General features: G+C 45.1%; 1 protein-coding gene across 2 annotated transcripts in view; it reads left to right on the top strand.

Annotated features, from left to right (window-relative positions):
• Nucleotides 1–15010, top strand: part of LOC106613535 (zinc finger protein GLIS1) — a 129153-nt gene that overhangs the window by 74038 nt on the left and 40105 nt on the right. For both annotated transcript variants that reach the window (XM_014215898.2, XM_014215897.2), the window contains exon 4: nucleotides 1563–2991. In XM_014215898.2, the coding sequence (XP_014071373.1) occupies nucleotides 1563–2991 (1429 nt within the window). The remainder of the gene's footprint in view (nucleotides 1–1562; nucleotides 2992–15010) is intronic.

Genomic DNA, 15010 nt, shown 5'->3' with positions numbered 1-15010 from the left:
CAGACAGGTTCTGACAGGAACACCGGCAACATAGGGGTCAGTACAGGACCGAAACAGTATAGCTGTCTGTCGATTGTTTCTGTTGATCAGATTGTTTGTGTTTTTGAAACACCTGAAATGATGTTAGCAGTACACGTTATACTATTGTATTAACACTAATAACATGATCATACTGAAAAAATGAACAGTAATCATTCTACGCAGGTAATGGCATTGATAATAATCCCCATGTAAATGCGTACTTTATCTGTCAAATGTAATTACCTATAGCATGTCATGACATTTCTCATAGAGGAGGCAGGTACGCTACGTTACATCTATTCAATGGTCAGAAAAAGATTCCGATCCCCCTCTCTGGCCTCTATACACTCCAAAGTGCTTCTGGACAGACATTCAATTCTCCCATATTGTCTCTGAATGCCATCGCTACAGCCAAACAGGATATAGCGCTCATGAAAGAAAGGAGGGGGGGGGCACTCTCTCTCTCACACACTCTTTATTGACTACGAAAAAGTCCGTCTCTGGCTCTATCTAGCACTTTTCCCCAGTGTGCGTCGAGAGAGAGGGAGAGAGGGAGAGAGAGGGAGAGAGAGGGAGAGAGGGAGAGAGAGGGAGAGAGAGGGAGAGAGAGGGAGAGAGAGAGAGAGCGAGAAGGAGAGGAGCGAGAGAGAGGACAAAGACAATTCCTTCATGGAGACAGGAGAGCGAGAAAGAGGGGCCTTCTCACATCACTCAAGAGCTTTGCACAAAATCCATAATGAGCGAACTGACAGGAATTATTATGTAGGACATCACAGCGACGCATGGAGAAATACGACCTGGCTCCCCATTCACCGGGGGCAAGATTCCCACCATAATACACAGTATTGTAAACGCTGACCCTTCACAGGCCGCCATTATGCCAACAAACCAGGTGACTCCTATTTATCCCAACATGTAGGCTTAGGTTTAACCCCTTTGTGTCATCAAAGCCTGTCAGACTAGTGACACACAAGAAGTCTCATCCATCGCCTCTTCTTCTATCCTCTCTATCTGCCGCTCTCCTATTCTTAGCCATAAATGCCCATTCATAACTGCTCACAGGGCTCAAGGTCCCCTTTCATTTATTCATGAAATCACTCCCGGATCATCTGCTGCTGGCGGATGCTGCCCTGTTTTGAAAGGGACACCACAAGTCACTAACTAACCTTCCGTTTCTCTCTGAAAGTTCTCTGGCTGTGTGAAGTGGATGTTAGACCCCCTGACTAAGACTTTTAGTTATGTGGGGGCTCTCTGGGGTGAGATGTTATTTTTGTAGCCAGAGAAAGAGAGCAAGGGAGAGCAGAGAAAGAGAGAGGGGGAGAAAGAGAGCCCACTCTAGGCCAGGTCTGCAGCTCACAGCCTTGCTGTTGTGCGAGGACTGAAAGCTGCGGCATGTGGGAAGGATGACTTGGCAGGACCCAGACAGCCGTGGCCTTTATCTATCAACAGCGGGCGGCTAATAGTGCTCATATTCTCCCCTGTGTTGTCCTAATAGCCTCGCTCTGCTCAGATTTCCTGCCGTGTGTTTTTCCCCTCTACAGGTCCTCTGCCTTCCAGAGATCCCTGGCCTCTCCCGACCCAGGCTGCGGAAGCTCCAACGGGGCCAGGGCACTTCCTCTCTCCTATCCCATCAAACAGGAGGCATCCATGGGCTACAACATCTCACAGGGACCAGGGGTCCCAACCACAATCCAGGGTGCCTTCCAGAACAGCAGGGGAAACATGGGGGTCCGGCGGGGGGAGATGGAGGGTCCTCTCGGTGGAAGCGGCGGCGGCAGTGGCTTAGGCAGTGCTCTATCGGCAGACTCGGCGTACCCGTTTAATAATGAAGATGGCTCCTCCCCGCTGTCTTTGTCCCCAAGCGGCTCCCGTCATTCAGCGCGGCTGCTCACTACTAGCAGCCTGAAGAGACGCTGCCTGTCCCTGGCTTCCCAGTCCGCCGCTGCCAGCAGTAACGCTAGCGCCGTCGCGAACGCCGTCGTCGCCGCCACTGAGGGGATCGATATCACCGCCATTATCTGTTCCTCCCAGATGTCCGTGGTGGCCTGTGTCAACGGGCTCCGGACAAACCCCTCACCGCAGCCCAGCGGCGGCTTCTCCTCCCGGGCTGGCCCCCACAAGCCCCCACCCGCCCAGCAGTGCAGCAGCCCCCAGCAGCCCCTCTCGCAGGAGAGTTGTCAGCTGCCCTCGCCTGCCGCCTGCCTGCTGTCCCTCTCCTCGGGCTCCTCCTCGGGCTCCTCCTCCTCCTCCGTGTCGTCTCTGGACCCGGAGCAGCAGAACCAGGGACTGTGTGAGGAGCCCGGCTCCATGCAGCCGGGGGGTGGAGGAGGAGGAGCAGGTGCCGATGGGCTGGGTCTGCTGATGAGTGGGGCCTTGATGACGGGAGGCCTGCTTGGGAACGTGTCTATGCTGGAGGGCTGTCAGAGGGCCGGTGGAGGAGCTCTGAAACAGGAGCCTCTAGATGACTTCTCTCCCAGCGAGCAGGAGCTCTTTCAGCACCACTACCACCATCACCACCATTATAACCACCTGACTGGCCGCACTGCTGCCAGCCACCTCCGTCCTCATCCCCACCACCCTGCCCCCCCGCGGCCCTCCATGCCCCCACCCTACCACCTGCACCAGTACGGGGGCCCAAGCCCGGGGGGCTTGCTGCACCTCCAGAACCAGCCCACATCGTCTTCATCCTCCCTCCTCTCGGGCCTCAAGACATCAAGCCCCGTCGGGGGAGAGGACGATGGGCCGCTCGGCGACAAGCAGGTTTGCCGCTGGATTGACTGCAGTGTGGCGTACGAGCAGCAGGAGGAGCTGGTGAGGCACATCGAGAAGGTGCACATCGACCAGCGCAAAGGGGAGGACTTCACCTGCTTCTGGGCCGGCTGCATCCGCCGCTACAAGCCCTTCAACGCCCGCTACAAGCTCCTCATCCACATGAGGGTCCACTCGGGAGAGAAGCCCAACAAGTGTATGGTGAGTCCCTCTCCCCACCATAGAAATATAATTCATTGAACGGAAATCCCCATTCAAGTAAACGTGATGGGTGCGCCGGCGGCCATATTGAATGTACCCATGCCATTCTAGTAATTCCCCACCCTGAGTAGAGAACCAAGCCATTGCGGTTGGTGTCGGCAGTCAATGTTGTTCACAGCCCACTTTTCTGAGTGGAAGCCATTTTATATGGTCCATTGTACTATAGGTTACATTTCTTGTTTCCGCAGTATATTTTTACTGTGTGAAATTGACTCTTCCCAGCTTGTGCAACCAGTTTGATTGTATCCCTACACATGACTTTTTCTAGTTTCCACAGAGCAGGCCAAGAGAGCTTTTATTTAAACATACATTTTTGGAGCTGCTGTGTACAGTACATGTGTAAAACATGAACAGGTGAAGTTGATGGTAGACTAGTTTCTAATACAGTATATCCCTTATTTGGTATTTCATTGAAATCGTTTGGTGTCCAACCAAAAAACGTGCAGTGTTAGGGTGATAGAAGTAAAAAATATTTTTTTTATATCCTCAGAGACTGATGGTCGATTGTGATTCAAGGAAACATCTACATCAACAAGATGCATTTTTTCCAAAAGCAAGACTGATCATTTTTTCATTGCAAAGTTTTTTTTTTAAATTATAAAATCAGAATAGTTTTTATTGAAAATGGATACATTTGTAGTCACTGAATTTTTTTAGCAGAATGTTTCAAGCACTCATTTTCCATTGAAGAAAAGCGTTATAATTGGAGCAGTGTAGCTCGTCGCTGTATAAATAGCTTTGTGGTTGTATTCTTTACAGGTAAAACTCTCCAATTCCACAAGTCAACACACCAATCAACGTCAAACTGTCACTCCCCAGCATCCCTTAGCAAATGGAAAAAGCCCTCCAACCTAGAGAAGGATTTAGTCCAAATACACAATAGTCCACAATTTGTGTAGGGCGATGTCATGTTTATTTTCTCTCGCTTTGCCGTTTTTTAAGAAGGGATTCAGATCATGAAAAACTAACACATCTGGTTAACATAACCAAACAATGCATACAGTTGATCCCTTTAAATGGAAGGTTTAAATGTTTAGCTGTCCCACAAGTATTAAGTGAACTGGCTTTTTTATCCAAACCAAACACAGGGAAATATGTAGTAGTCTAGTGGAAGAAGAGGCTACGAAGCAGAGGGATGGATGGTAAAATATCTTGTCTTGCTTAATTCAGAGTTTCACCCAACCCCTGTCAGAAATGTTCTTCCTCGTTCTAGGAAAACCATCCAAAATAGAATTATTATTGTGCAATACGATCGTAGCCTAACGCCACAAAAATACCTGTTTTATTTCTATTTATGTTTTATGAAATCCAGGCGATATATATAAAAAAGAGAATAATATTTTGTATGATTTACTGGCTGATCATTATTGTGAAAGTGTGAAAACTGGCGAGCGTTATAAGGAAGTGTTAAGTGAAATGCAGTTAAAGTGTTTAAGTGTTAAAGTGACACTTAACACTGCTTTACATTGTTAGCTACATTTTATAGGAATTTTTACATGAATGCGTAGTGTAGTATTTGAATGTATAATGAGCACTGGAAGTTACTGGAAGTTCCTCAGAGTCATCATTCATTAGTGCGTGTGCATGTTGTAGCTCAAAATGTGCTCAGGCTGTGAATCTTCTCTCAACTCTGTGCTGTTTTTCATGCAAATTCTGGGAATTCTAGGGAGTTCTGGGAACAAATTCCCTGTGTTGTGGTCCAGCTGTTGGTTGTTTTTTTCAGAGAGTGTTGTATATACGTTAAACACTCAAATTTTTTCTTCTCTTGTGACTGTTCATGCCAGTATAACCTGAGTGTGACTCAAACTCTATCACTGAGGTCAGTTTGGTGCCACGTAGGACAGGAAGGGAAAATAGACGGAGTGTGTGTTTGTGTGTGTCTGTATGTGTACGTACTGTACTACATGTATGTATAAATGTATGTGTGTTTTTGTGTGGGGAGATGCTTACCAGATGCTAACACTAGAACAATTTGCCTCAGTGTAATGGAACCGCTGGACTTTATCTCGGGACGGGAGGCAGTGTGTGTGCGGGTCCAAGCTACACATCCCAGCCTCCCAATCACTCAGACCTCAGCAAGGCCTCAAACACACATACACGCACACACGCCCACACACACACACACACACACACACACACACACACACACACACACACACACACATTTTCTATCCATGTTGGATTCTAACACTCAGTTCTCAAACTGAACAAAAACAGAAATGTATTCGGACTTGCATAAACACTTCTAATGAGTATGTATTTAGATTCAGCTCGACAGAACGCCTTAGAGAAAGTGGAAGAAAGTGTGCACGTGTTTCACATGTGTCTTGAGGCAACGAGTTTGTGTTTGCATAATGGTGGAGAGTGTGTGGTCATTCATGCGCAATACTATGGAGATAGATCCCTGCCACCATTTGTCACAGATGTGGGCTATGATTTGTAGTGCGTGTGCGTTTATACGTACAGCATGTGTGTGTATATGTCGTCGTATCTTATTTCGTATCCTTATTTAGTCCTTATGCGTCTGTGACCACTGCAGTCAGAAGCGTTTGAAGGATGCCTGTTGTGTTTGCTGTACTCATGCAATAGACAAAGGCATTTAGGAATTCCAGCTATTCGCACAGAGGAAACAGATGAGACATTTTGATTCAGGACCAAATGCTCCAGAACCCCCCCCCCCCCCCATCTATTTCCTTTATTATCTTTCCAGCGGCAGATTCCAGTGGGCGCTCATGAGTTGGAGCTGCGCTCACATCCAAGCATAACACTCCCCTCCCCTCCAGCCTCCTCCAGCTGCACAGCATTTGTTTCATGCGGTGTCTTGGCAGGAAAAAGTCATTATCACAACACAAAAGTCGTTCTCCCGACCTCTCGCTTGTCACTGTCCATACCTGGCTATGTTTAACGCGGTCCCACATAAAAATTGCGGCTCCATCTGTAACCGTTGAGTTCGGAGAACTTGTAAAGCCCCCCCCCCCTACAATTAATGCAGGCCCCAGAGCTGTTGTATAGTAGTCTGGCAGGCAGGGACACACGGGCGAAAAGGAAATGGCATAATCTCTCTGCAATATCCTGTTATGTTTCATGCCTAATTCGGACTGTTGTTTTAGTTTATTACATTTTTTTTATCTTGTCTGCATAAATATAAAAAATATATCCAGCAACCGGAGCCCTGACATAGTCGCAGGCTTTGATAACTTAGCGGGTTATATCGAGACGGTCCTGCGGACTTAATGTCTCTGAGTCAGATCGCTCCACTCTGCACCCTTGAAGTTCAGATAAATATTCATCTAAACCCTATATAATATAGAACTTGATGAGACACGTCGCGCTGGACCATGTAGGACCATAACTTGCGTTTGGTTCTTTACTTGGTTCTCTCCAAGTCTCCACAGATTAGCTGAATGGCAAAATTGTATGAAATTGTTTTGAAATCCTGTCCATTGAAAGTATTGCACAATGTTGGACTATATGAATGTTGAGAAGGCCTGTTGAAGGATTCTCTTGTGCTTCCCTCAAATTTTTTCAGAGACTTACCTGAGAAGTTGACTGGGTCAAGTTACCTTTTAGATACATACTATATAACTCATTGTGGTTCAGTTTATTCTTTAACCTACAGTGCCTTCAGAAAGTATTCATACCCCTTGACTTTTCCCACATTTTGTTGTGTCACAGCCTGAATTTAAAATGGATTCAATTGAGATTGTTTTGGTCACTGGCCTTCACACAATACTCCATAATGTCGAAGTGGAATTATGTTTTTAGAAATGTTTACAAATTAATTAAAAATGAAAAGCTGAAATGTCTGGAGTCAATAAGTATTCAAACCCTTTGTTATGGCAAGCCTAAATAAATTCAGGAGTAAAACTTTGCTTAACAAGTCAAATAATACATTTCATGGACTCATTCTGTATGCAATAATAGTGTTTAACATGATTTTTTTTAATGACTACATCATCTCTGTACCCCACACATACAATTATCTGTAAGGTCCCTTGTTTGAGCAGTGAATTTCAAACACAAATTCAACCACAAAGACCAGGGAGGTTTTCCAATGCCTCGCAAAGAAGGGAACTTATTGGTAGATGGTTAAAAATAAAAAAGAAGACATTAAATATCCCTTTGAGCATGTTGAAGTTATTAATTACACTTTGGATGGTGTATCAATACATCCAGAAACTACAAAAATACAGGCATCCTTCCTAACTCAGTTGCCGGAGAGAAAGAAAACTTTTCAGGGATTTCAATGGTGACTTTAAAACAGTTACAGAGTTTAATTGCTGTGATAGGAGAAAACTGAGGATGGATCAACAACATTGTAGTTACTCAACAATACTTACCTAATTGACAGAGTGAAAAGAAGGTAGCCTGTACAGAATACAAATATTCCAAAACTGTTTACAATAAGGCACTAAAGTAATACTGCAAAAAAATTGGCAAAGAAATTCACTTTTTGTCCTAAATAGAAAGTGTTATGTTTGGGGCAAATCCAATACAACACATTATTGAGTATCACTCTCCATATTTTCAATCATAGTGTTGACTGCATCATGTTATGAGTATGCTTGTAATCGTTAAGGACTGTGGAGTTTTTCAGGATAAAAAATTTACGGAATGGAGCTAAGCACAGGCAAAGTCTACACTGAAGTTGTTTACCAAGAAGACAGTGAATGTGGCCGAGTTACAGTTTTGACTTAAATCTGCTTGAAAATCTATGGCAAGACATGAAAATTGTTGTCTAGCAATGATCAACAACCAATTTGACAGAGCTTGAATAATAAATAAAAAATAGGCAAGTGTTGCACAATCCAGGTGTGGAAAGCTCTTAGAGACTTACCCAGAATGACTCAGACCTGTAATCACTGCCAAATGGGATTCTAACATGTATTGACTCAGGAGGTTGAATACTTATCTACTTATCTTGTTTTTTCCATAGTTATTTCTACAAATGTTAGAATTTTTCTTCCATTTTGACATTACAGAGTGTTTTGTGTAGATCGTTGACAAAAAAAATGACAATCAATTAAATGTTTATTGCACTTTGTAATACAACAAAATGTGGAAAAGGTCAAGGGGTATGAATAGTTTCTGAAGGCACTGTATAACTCTGTGTCTTCCATCAATGTTTTTCAGGTGTGTGGAGGCTTTTGAGTGTCTGTTAGGGCCAGAGGCATAATGCCCACTGAAACTGAGGGGACATGTGGCCCCCTCAATTATCAATTTGTATAATAAAATAGAAGATATGGTTTATTTTATATATAATTCATTCAAAGATATTGGATATAGCCATCAAAAGAATTAGGACAGATGTAATTACCATTTTACCATGTACTTTCCAAGTATATACCTGCTAATCTCTGTCAAAAATAAAATAGTGTTACCCATTTTACTTTAAGAACACATTTGGTATTTTACCCTCGAAATTGAATAAAGTTTCGGTTTTAGTTTTGAGAATGATTAAGAACTCAGAGTTGCACCGAGCCACCCAAGTCATAATGATAAAACACACCCCAGCCACCACCTCACCTGCCTAATGAAACCACTCTCTCGACACACACACACCAACATATGCTGAAGGAAAATTGACTGCAGTCAGCCAGGGACCTGCTGGAAAAAAAGCATAGATCATGGAATTTCCTTTTTTTTCAGAGGTGTGAAACCAGCAAACATATATATTTAGATTTATTAGACTGATTTTTGGAAGAGAGTGGCCAAATCCCCCACAAGCAGACGTTGAGACATACAGCGGCGTCCGTTGCCAAGATGGCGTGGTGTTTTCTCCGGGTAAATGGAGTCTTTTGTGAGCAATCAGCTCCGACACAGGAGATGAAACGGCGAGTGCCATTAGCTAATTAAAACTGAGGTTCTACACATGACCCGACTTTTCCCCTGAACGCTGTACTGAAACCGGAGCTGTCTGGACGTAGGGCGCAGGCGGCGACTGACGTTGATATTAATGTGTTTGTACCAGTACGAGCCGCTGACACTCTGGACTGTCTGGACTGCTTAGCCAGTGCAATCTTTCAGAGGCTGGGACTCTGGCCCGGTAGCAGCTACCTGCAATGAAGACATATGATTCAGAATTTTAACCTAGACGGCCAGGTCTGTAGGCATGAGCCAGCTCAGCGCTCACAGAGACCCACACACTCTGTACTGGAGGAGAAGGGGAGGGAGAACTCTGTACGATTCAGTTAAACATGAATACTCAGAAGCAATAGGGGAAAAAGAGAGAGGAGGCTTTTTTTATTTTATGTTTTTTACATGTCAGGACTAAATGGATAATTGTATGGGGAACTTGAGTTCTGATAGCCTGCCTAGAATTTGAAAGCCCAGAGTAATTGAATTCGGAGCACAAGGCAATAAGAGCCCACAGTAACCGTCTGCGGTGTATCTGGAAATGACAGTGTCAACCCATGATTACCACCGCTGTATGACTGTGGCTTCAGAGCGTCCCTGCCTGCTGTCAATCATTTATGTACCCACCCTCCCAATCTCTTATCAATCAAGCATGTGGTCAGCCACGTCCAATTGTTATTCCATGTATTCTATTGGTGCAATGAAGCCATAATGTCATGCCATCGTTATCTTCTGTCATCTGTCAGATCCTATGTGCCACTTGGCTGTCTCGGGCGTCATGCTAATAGTGGAGAAACACTGGCCATATGCGATACATATATTAGTATGATGAAACTGCTGGCAGAAATGGTCTGAGACTGATGTTTTGGCATGGCAATGAAAGGCCTGGAAATAGATGGATCTTGCTTGTTTTCCTTGTCAAATAGGCCAGGCCAAGTTCTTGTCAAGCCATAAAAGTTTTCCAGTCAATCTCTTTACAGTAATGCAATCCAGTCTTGTTTCTCTCTCTCTCTCTCTCTCTCTCTCTCTCCCTCTCTCTCCCTCTCTCTCCGTAGTCATTTGGGTCTGGATCTAAATACTTATAGCTATATATATATATATATATATTGCTGAACCATGATTACGACCACAAATAAAGAGCCTCAATAGCCATTTTTATATTTCATTTCACTACAGCTGACACAGATAAAAGTATTACGAAGCCACAGTGAAACAAAGTTAGAGATGCAGTGAACCAGCTCCCCTGTCTCAGACTGCGTAACCAGGTATCAAAGCATGGACGATCCACTATATGCGGTACCCTAATTACATTTGTCTGGAATGCAATATTTTGAGTTTGTAATTTCCTTAACATTTAATCACGGTTTTGTATCAGAAACCTGATCGACCGGGCTGAAGTTGACAGGCTTGACTCTAACATAGCGCAGTGGTTGTGTCATAATTGTGTCCGATCCAAGTCCTTAATCAGTTTAACCTCACCAGTGGGCCAGATCAGTTTTCTAATACATGGGAGAGACGAACAGAGCCGTGTTCAGGGTCTATTATCCAGGCACGTTCCTGGGATCTCTGAGGGATGGATGGGGACCTGAACAGGCCTGTTGTAGAACACTGGTCTAACATGTGTTTTGGGATCTCCCTCTGAGGTAATGGGCCTCATTAGACCAGATCCACTCTGATACGGGTACCTTCCCAAATGGCACCCTAGTCCCAAATGGCAGCCTACTTTTGACTAGTTCCCATAGAGTTCCCATAGGACTCTCGTCAAAAGTAGTGCACTATAGAGGGAATGGGTTGCCGTTTGGGATGCTGCCACTGTTCCTAACGCTTCCAAACAAAGCACTTTGGGTTCTCTAATGCTGCAGTGTCAAGGGTCATATAAAACATGGGGCCTTGCTTGTAAACCATTTAAATCCTCAGGACAGACAAGCTTATTATGGAAACATTTGGAGGCAGTTTACCAGGAAAAAGAAAAATATACTTTCTCGAGCGTAGTACTCCCTACGTAACACTAGCCTCGTTTTGTACTGACTGACGAGACACAATTTGTGACCGAGCAGCAGCCATTCCGCAAACATTCTCTGTGAGCCGCAGTGTGTGAGCCGGGTCTGTTGGGAGTGTGTGGGACAGTGTGTGAACAGTATGTGGACAGAGGTAAATCTCTCATTACCCAGAGATGGAGTGGGTGTTGTTGAGGTATTGATGTAGCAAGGGGGGCTGGGTGTCAGTGGGACACGCATCACACAAACCACTGAGCCCAGAGAAACATCATCTACCTCGCCTAGCCTGACCGCCGTCACATCTCCCAATAAACAGAGCAACAAGAGACACCTTTATATGCCCTTCTCCAGAAACCCAGACCATGTCTGCCTCAGAGCCAGGGCCGCCAGACCACAGCCCCTGGACTACGCCTCTACTCAGACCAGTCCAGACTCCAGAGTCAGACCAGGATCCAGTGTCACTCTGGGCCAGAAACGAATATAAAGTAGCTACAGTACAGACACTGGTACTGTCGAGAGAGAGAAGGATGGATGTTAGCATTTTTTTAATGGATTGAAATAGAATGTGTTATGTGGTAGGGTTATGTTGACATATGTGTTCAGTGGCTAGGTTGGCTAGCTAGCAGGTGACGTTTGAAGGTTTTGAAAGGAAGAGGAGGCCAGAAGGAAAATAGAAGAGAGAGTTGTGTCATTGTATAAAAATTATGTCATCCCCAAAGTATTCAGCCCAGAATCAACTCAACACGCTGTGTGATGTACCTGAAAGTGATTTGGTACGTTGTGAATGTGATCCATATTTGTGAGCTTTTTCATAGCATTCATAGCGTTGGCAGAACATTGCGCTCTGTAACGCTGACTCACAGCTGGAATCCAGCAGGGCAATTAGAGCTGGGAGCGTTCCCCAGCAAAGTGTTCAGTCCTCCAGGCCAATGAGGCTGTCCACACTCCCTACAGGCTCTGTCTGTTTACGCTGTCAAGCCTTCACTCTGCCTGTTATAATGGAGATGCACCACAGAGCTGTATCAGAGCTCTCTCCAGAAAGAGAGAGAGGGAGAGAGACCAGAGAGAGTGAGAGACCAGAGAGAGAGAGAGAGAGACCAAAGTAGGGTTGCAAAATTCCGGGAACTGGTTTTCCCAAAATCCCGGTTGGAGGGTTCCCGGAATCAGGAGGGAATAAGCAGGAAATCTCGAACCTCCAACCAGTATTTCTGGAAACCCAGAGAATTTATTGAACGTTCTCGGAATTTTTCAACCCTAGACCAGAGAGAGAGGGGGGGACTGGGGGTGGGGGGGAGAGAGAGCAACGACATCACAGTAACTTCCACGCTTTGTCATAGTGGAGAATTTTGTCATGACACCGGCGCCTAGAATGTTTAACCTGCTGTGTTGTGGCATTGTACAGGCCCCATTGATTGGTGCTACTGGCTTGGTTTATTCAGAACCAGTGAGTTCGATTGGTAGACATCTGATTTACATTCCTCCCATAGAGTTTTACACCCCTCCAGTGACGCTGAACAGTCTCCAGAAAAGGATCCTGTACAACTTCAAACATGTGTTTCACATTTGATCGGTTCAGCCTCGGAATTAGTTTAACATAGATGTAAAAGGTTTATGCTGGATTTATAACCATTGGTTTTGTTTCCTTACAGAATTAAGGATAAGTCTGGGAACTTTTTTATTGTTTCTCCTGTCTTATGCTAGCTTTGGTTTCTGTAATAACAACGATTAAGTTTGTGGCACGTAGGACCGATCCTTTCAGATTGTCCATTTCACAGAGCAAAATGAAACCAAAATCAGTGTTGCTGATGTGCCAAGTTTCATATTTTAAAGGGATAAAGCCAAGATTTACATTAGGTCATGCACAATTTGGTCAACCGATGGTACTGTTAATGGATATTGCATGTGAAAAAACATTGTGTGGCCACGGTGTGCGGCCAGCAAGTGCCAGGCCCAGACTCATATTACGGCTAACATAAACAAGTGTCTGATGAGAAATGTAATGGAAAATATTCCATAAATATAAAAACGTTTACTGTGGAATACCAATCGGGAACACTGGAACCTCACAATTCCTGCAGTTGGCAGGTTGCTTTTGTCCAAAGTAATTGCTCAGGAACAGAGACTGTTTTTGCACTTAAACGAATGTGTTTGCAGCCAGGCATTAGGAACATGGGCCAAAACAGTAATGCAGATTGGTGGTGAATGGGGATTGACTTATTAAATGTGAACATGGAACCACTTACTAAAATGTTGATATGAATTGATTTATTCAGAAGTGAATACTTGGACATCTGCTGAAGTACGAATGAGGGGTGATATACTTGAGCCTTGATAAGGACTGACACATTGAATGCCGGTTGCAGGCTGATATATCACAGCCAGCCGTAACCCCACGTTGGTGTGAAACTGGACTCCCCGACGCCCAGAGAGAGAAGACAAGAGAGCACGACTTTGGCACGCTAAGAACTGAACAAACCGAGAGGGCACCGTTAGCAGTTCAGTTTCACCACGTCTCGGGCAGCCGCCGCTCCATTCTCCATTACCCAGAAGGCTCTAGTGGTCTGGACGTTCTCCAGCAGAGTGAATGACGCCCCGCTGTTCGCTGTTCGATCTCTTTCCGAGGGACTGTTAGTTGCGCAAAATGCCCTTTCTCTCTCTTCGGCTCTTCGCCTTGCTTGGGCCAGTGCTGGGCGGTGATCACAATGCCATCTTGACCTATTGTTTCATTTCGCAGCGACTGTTTTCTCTCTGAATATTATGGGGCCTGTGGCGTCAAGGCGTTTGGCTTGGCAGCACGCGGCGCCTCTGAAATGTTTATTTTGTTGCGTGGACAAGGAGCAGTTTGCCAAAAGGGAGAAGGGTAGAGAGAGAGAGAGAGAGAGAGAGAGAGAGAGAGAGAGAGAGAGAGAGAGAGAGAGAGAGAGAGAGAGAGAGAGAGAGAGAGAGAGAGAGAGAGAGAGAGAGAGAGAGAGAGAGAGAGAGAGAGAGAGAGAGAGAGAGAGAGAGAGAGAGAGAGAGAGAGAGAGAGAGAGAGAGAGAGAGAGAGAGAGAGAGAGAGAGAGAGATTGTACATTTGAGTCATCTAGCGGACACTCTTATTCAGAGCAACTTACAGTAGTGAGCGCATACATTTTCCTGCTTTTTCGGAGTTAGGGAGAGCCGGATGATGCACGAGAGACTGACGTCAGAGGTACACGGGAGGAGGGAGTGAGGGACAGTGGTGGACAGAAAGAGGGATTCAAGAGATGAAGAAACGGTTGATTGAGTTAAGAGAGAGCCGGTATGAGTCAAGCTGCTTTAACATAGAACAATCTAGAAGAAAAAAGTATCAAAGCGATCAACTAATAAATGCCATCTAACAGGCGCCTGAATCCATCCACTTGTATAACAGTCCCCACTGTGGAACCCACTGAAGCCTTGGAGGAAGAGGAGCTTTGCCCAGAAAGGGGTGTGGAGAGGAGAGAAGAGGTGCAGGGGGGAATGGAAGCAGGTGTGAGGGAGAGGTCCTGGACAGATTGAGGCCGGGTTGGCAGAGAGAGAGGAGAGAGGATGCTGCTCTCAGACCTGTCACAGATGATACGGTATTGACTGGGAGTAACATCAGTCCAGCAGCCGTCTCAAAGCACATATCGTGTTAAGGATTTTCACTAACGATCCCCTCACTCTGGGGGTTCGAGTTACGGCGAAAAGGTTTATAATTAATGCCTTGATGGTCTACTAATGGTCATGGCACCAGGGCTGTGTAATACACTCTAATTAGCTATTAGAAATGGTTAGGGCAGCTAGGGTAAACACAGGGCCAGTAATCAGAGAGAGAGATACAGCTCCATAAAACACAGTCATGACGCACCAACTCTGAATAATGAGTTTCAATCACCTCTCATTGAATGATTATTCACAAGAGTAAAGATCCGGAATGATTTTCGTCCACCAAAACCAATGCCTTTCTTTTACCTATCTTCATTGCTGTAACCAGAGCCTTACATTGAAAAAAATATATAAGGGCTCCTGAATATAAGACTCTGGCTGTAACCAATACACAAGCCCTCCAACTGAACTTCCCTCAATCTCAAATGGACTGACGTTTCAGAAACCCCTTCAGATTT

The sequence above is a fragment of the Salmo salar genome, chromosome ssa10, assembly GCF_905237065.1.
Source record: "Salmo salar chromosome ssa10, Ssal_v3.1, whole genome shotgun sequence".
Lineage (NCBI taxonomy): Eukaryota > Metazoa > Chordata > Actinopteri > Salmoniformes > Salmonidae > Salmo > Salmo salar.
Note: the sequence above shows the minus strand (reverse complement) of the source record. Positions and strands in the feature narration are given on the sequence as shown.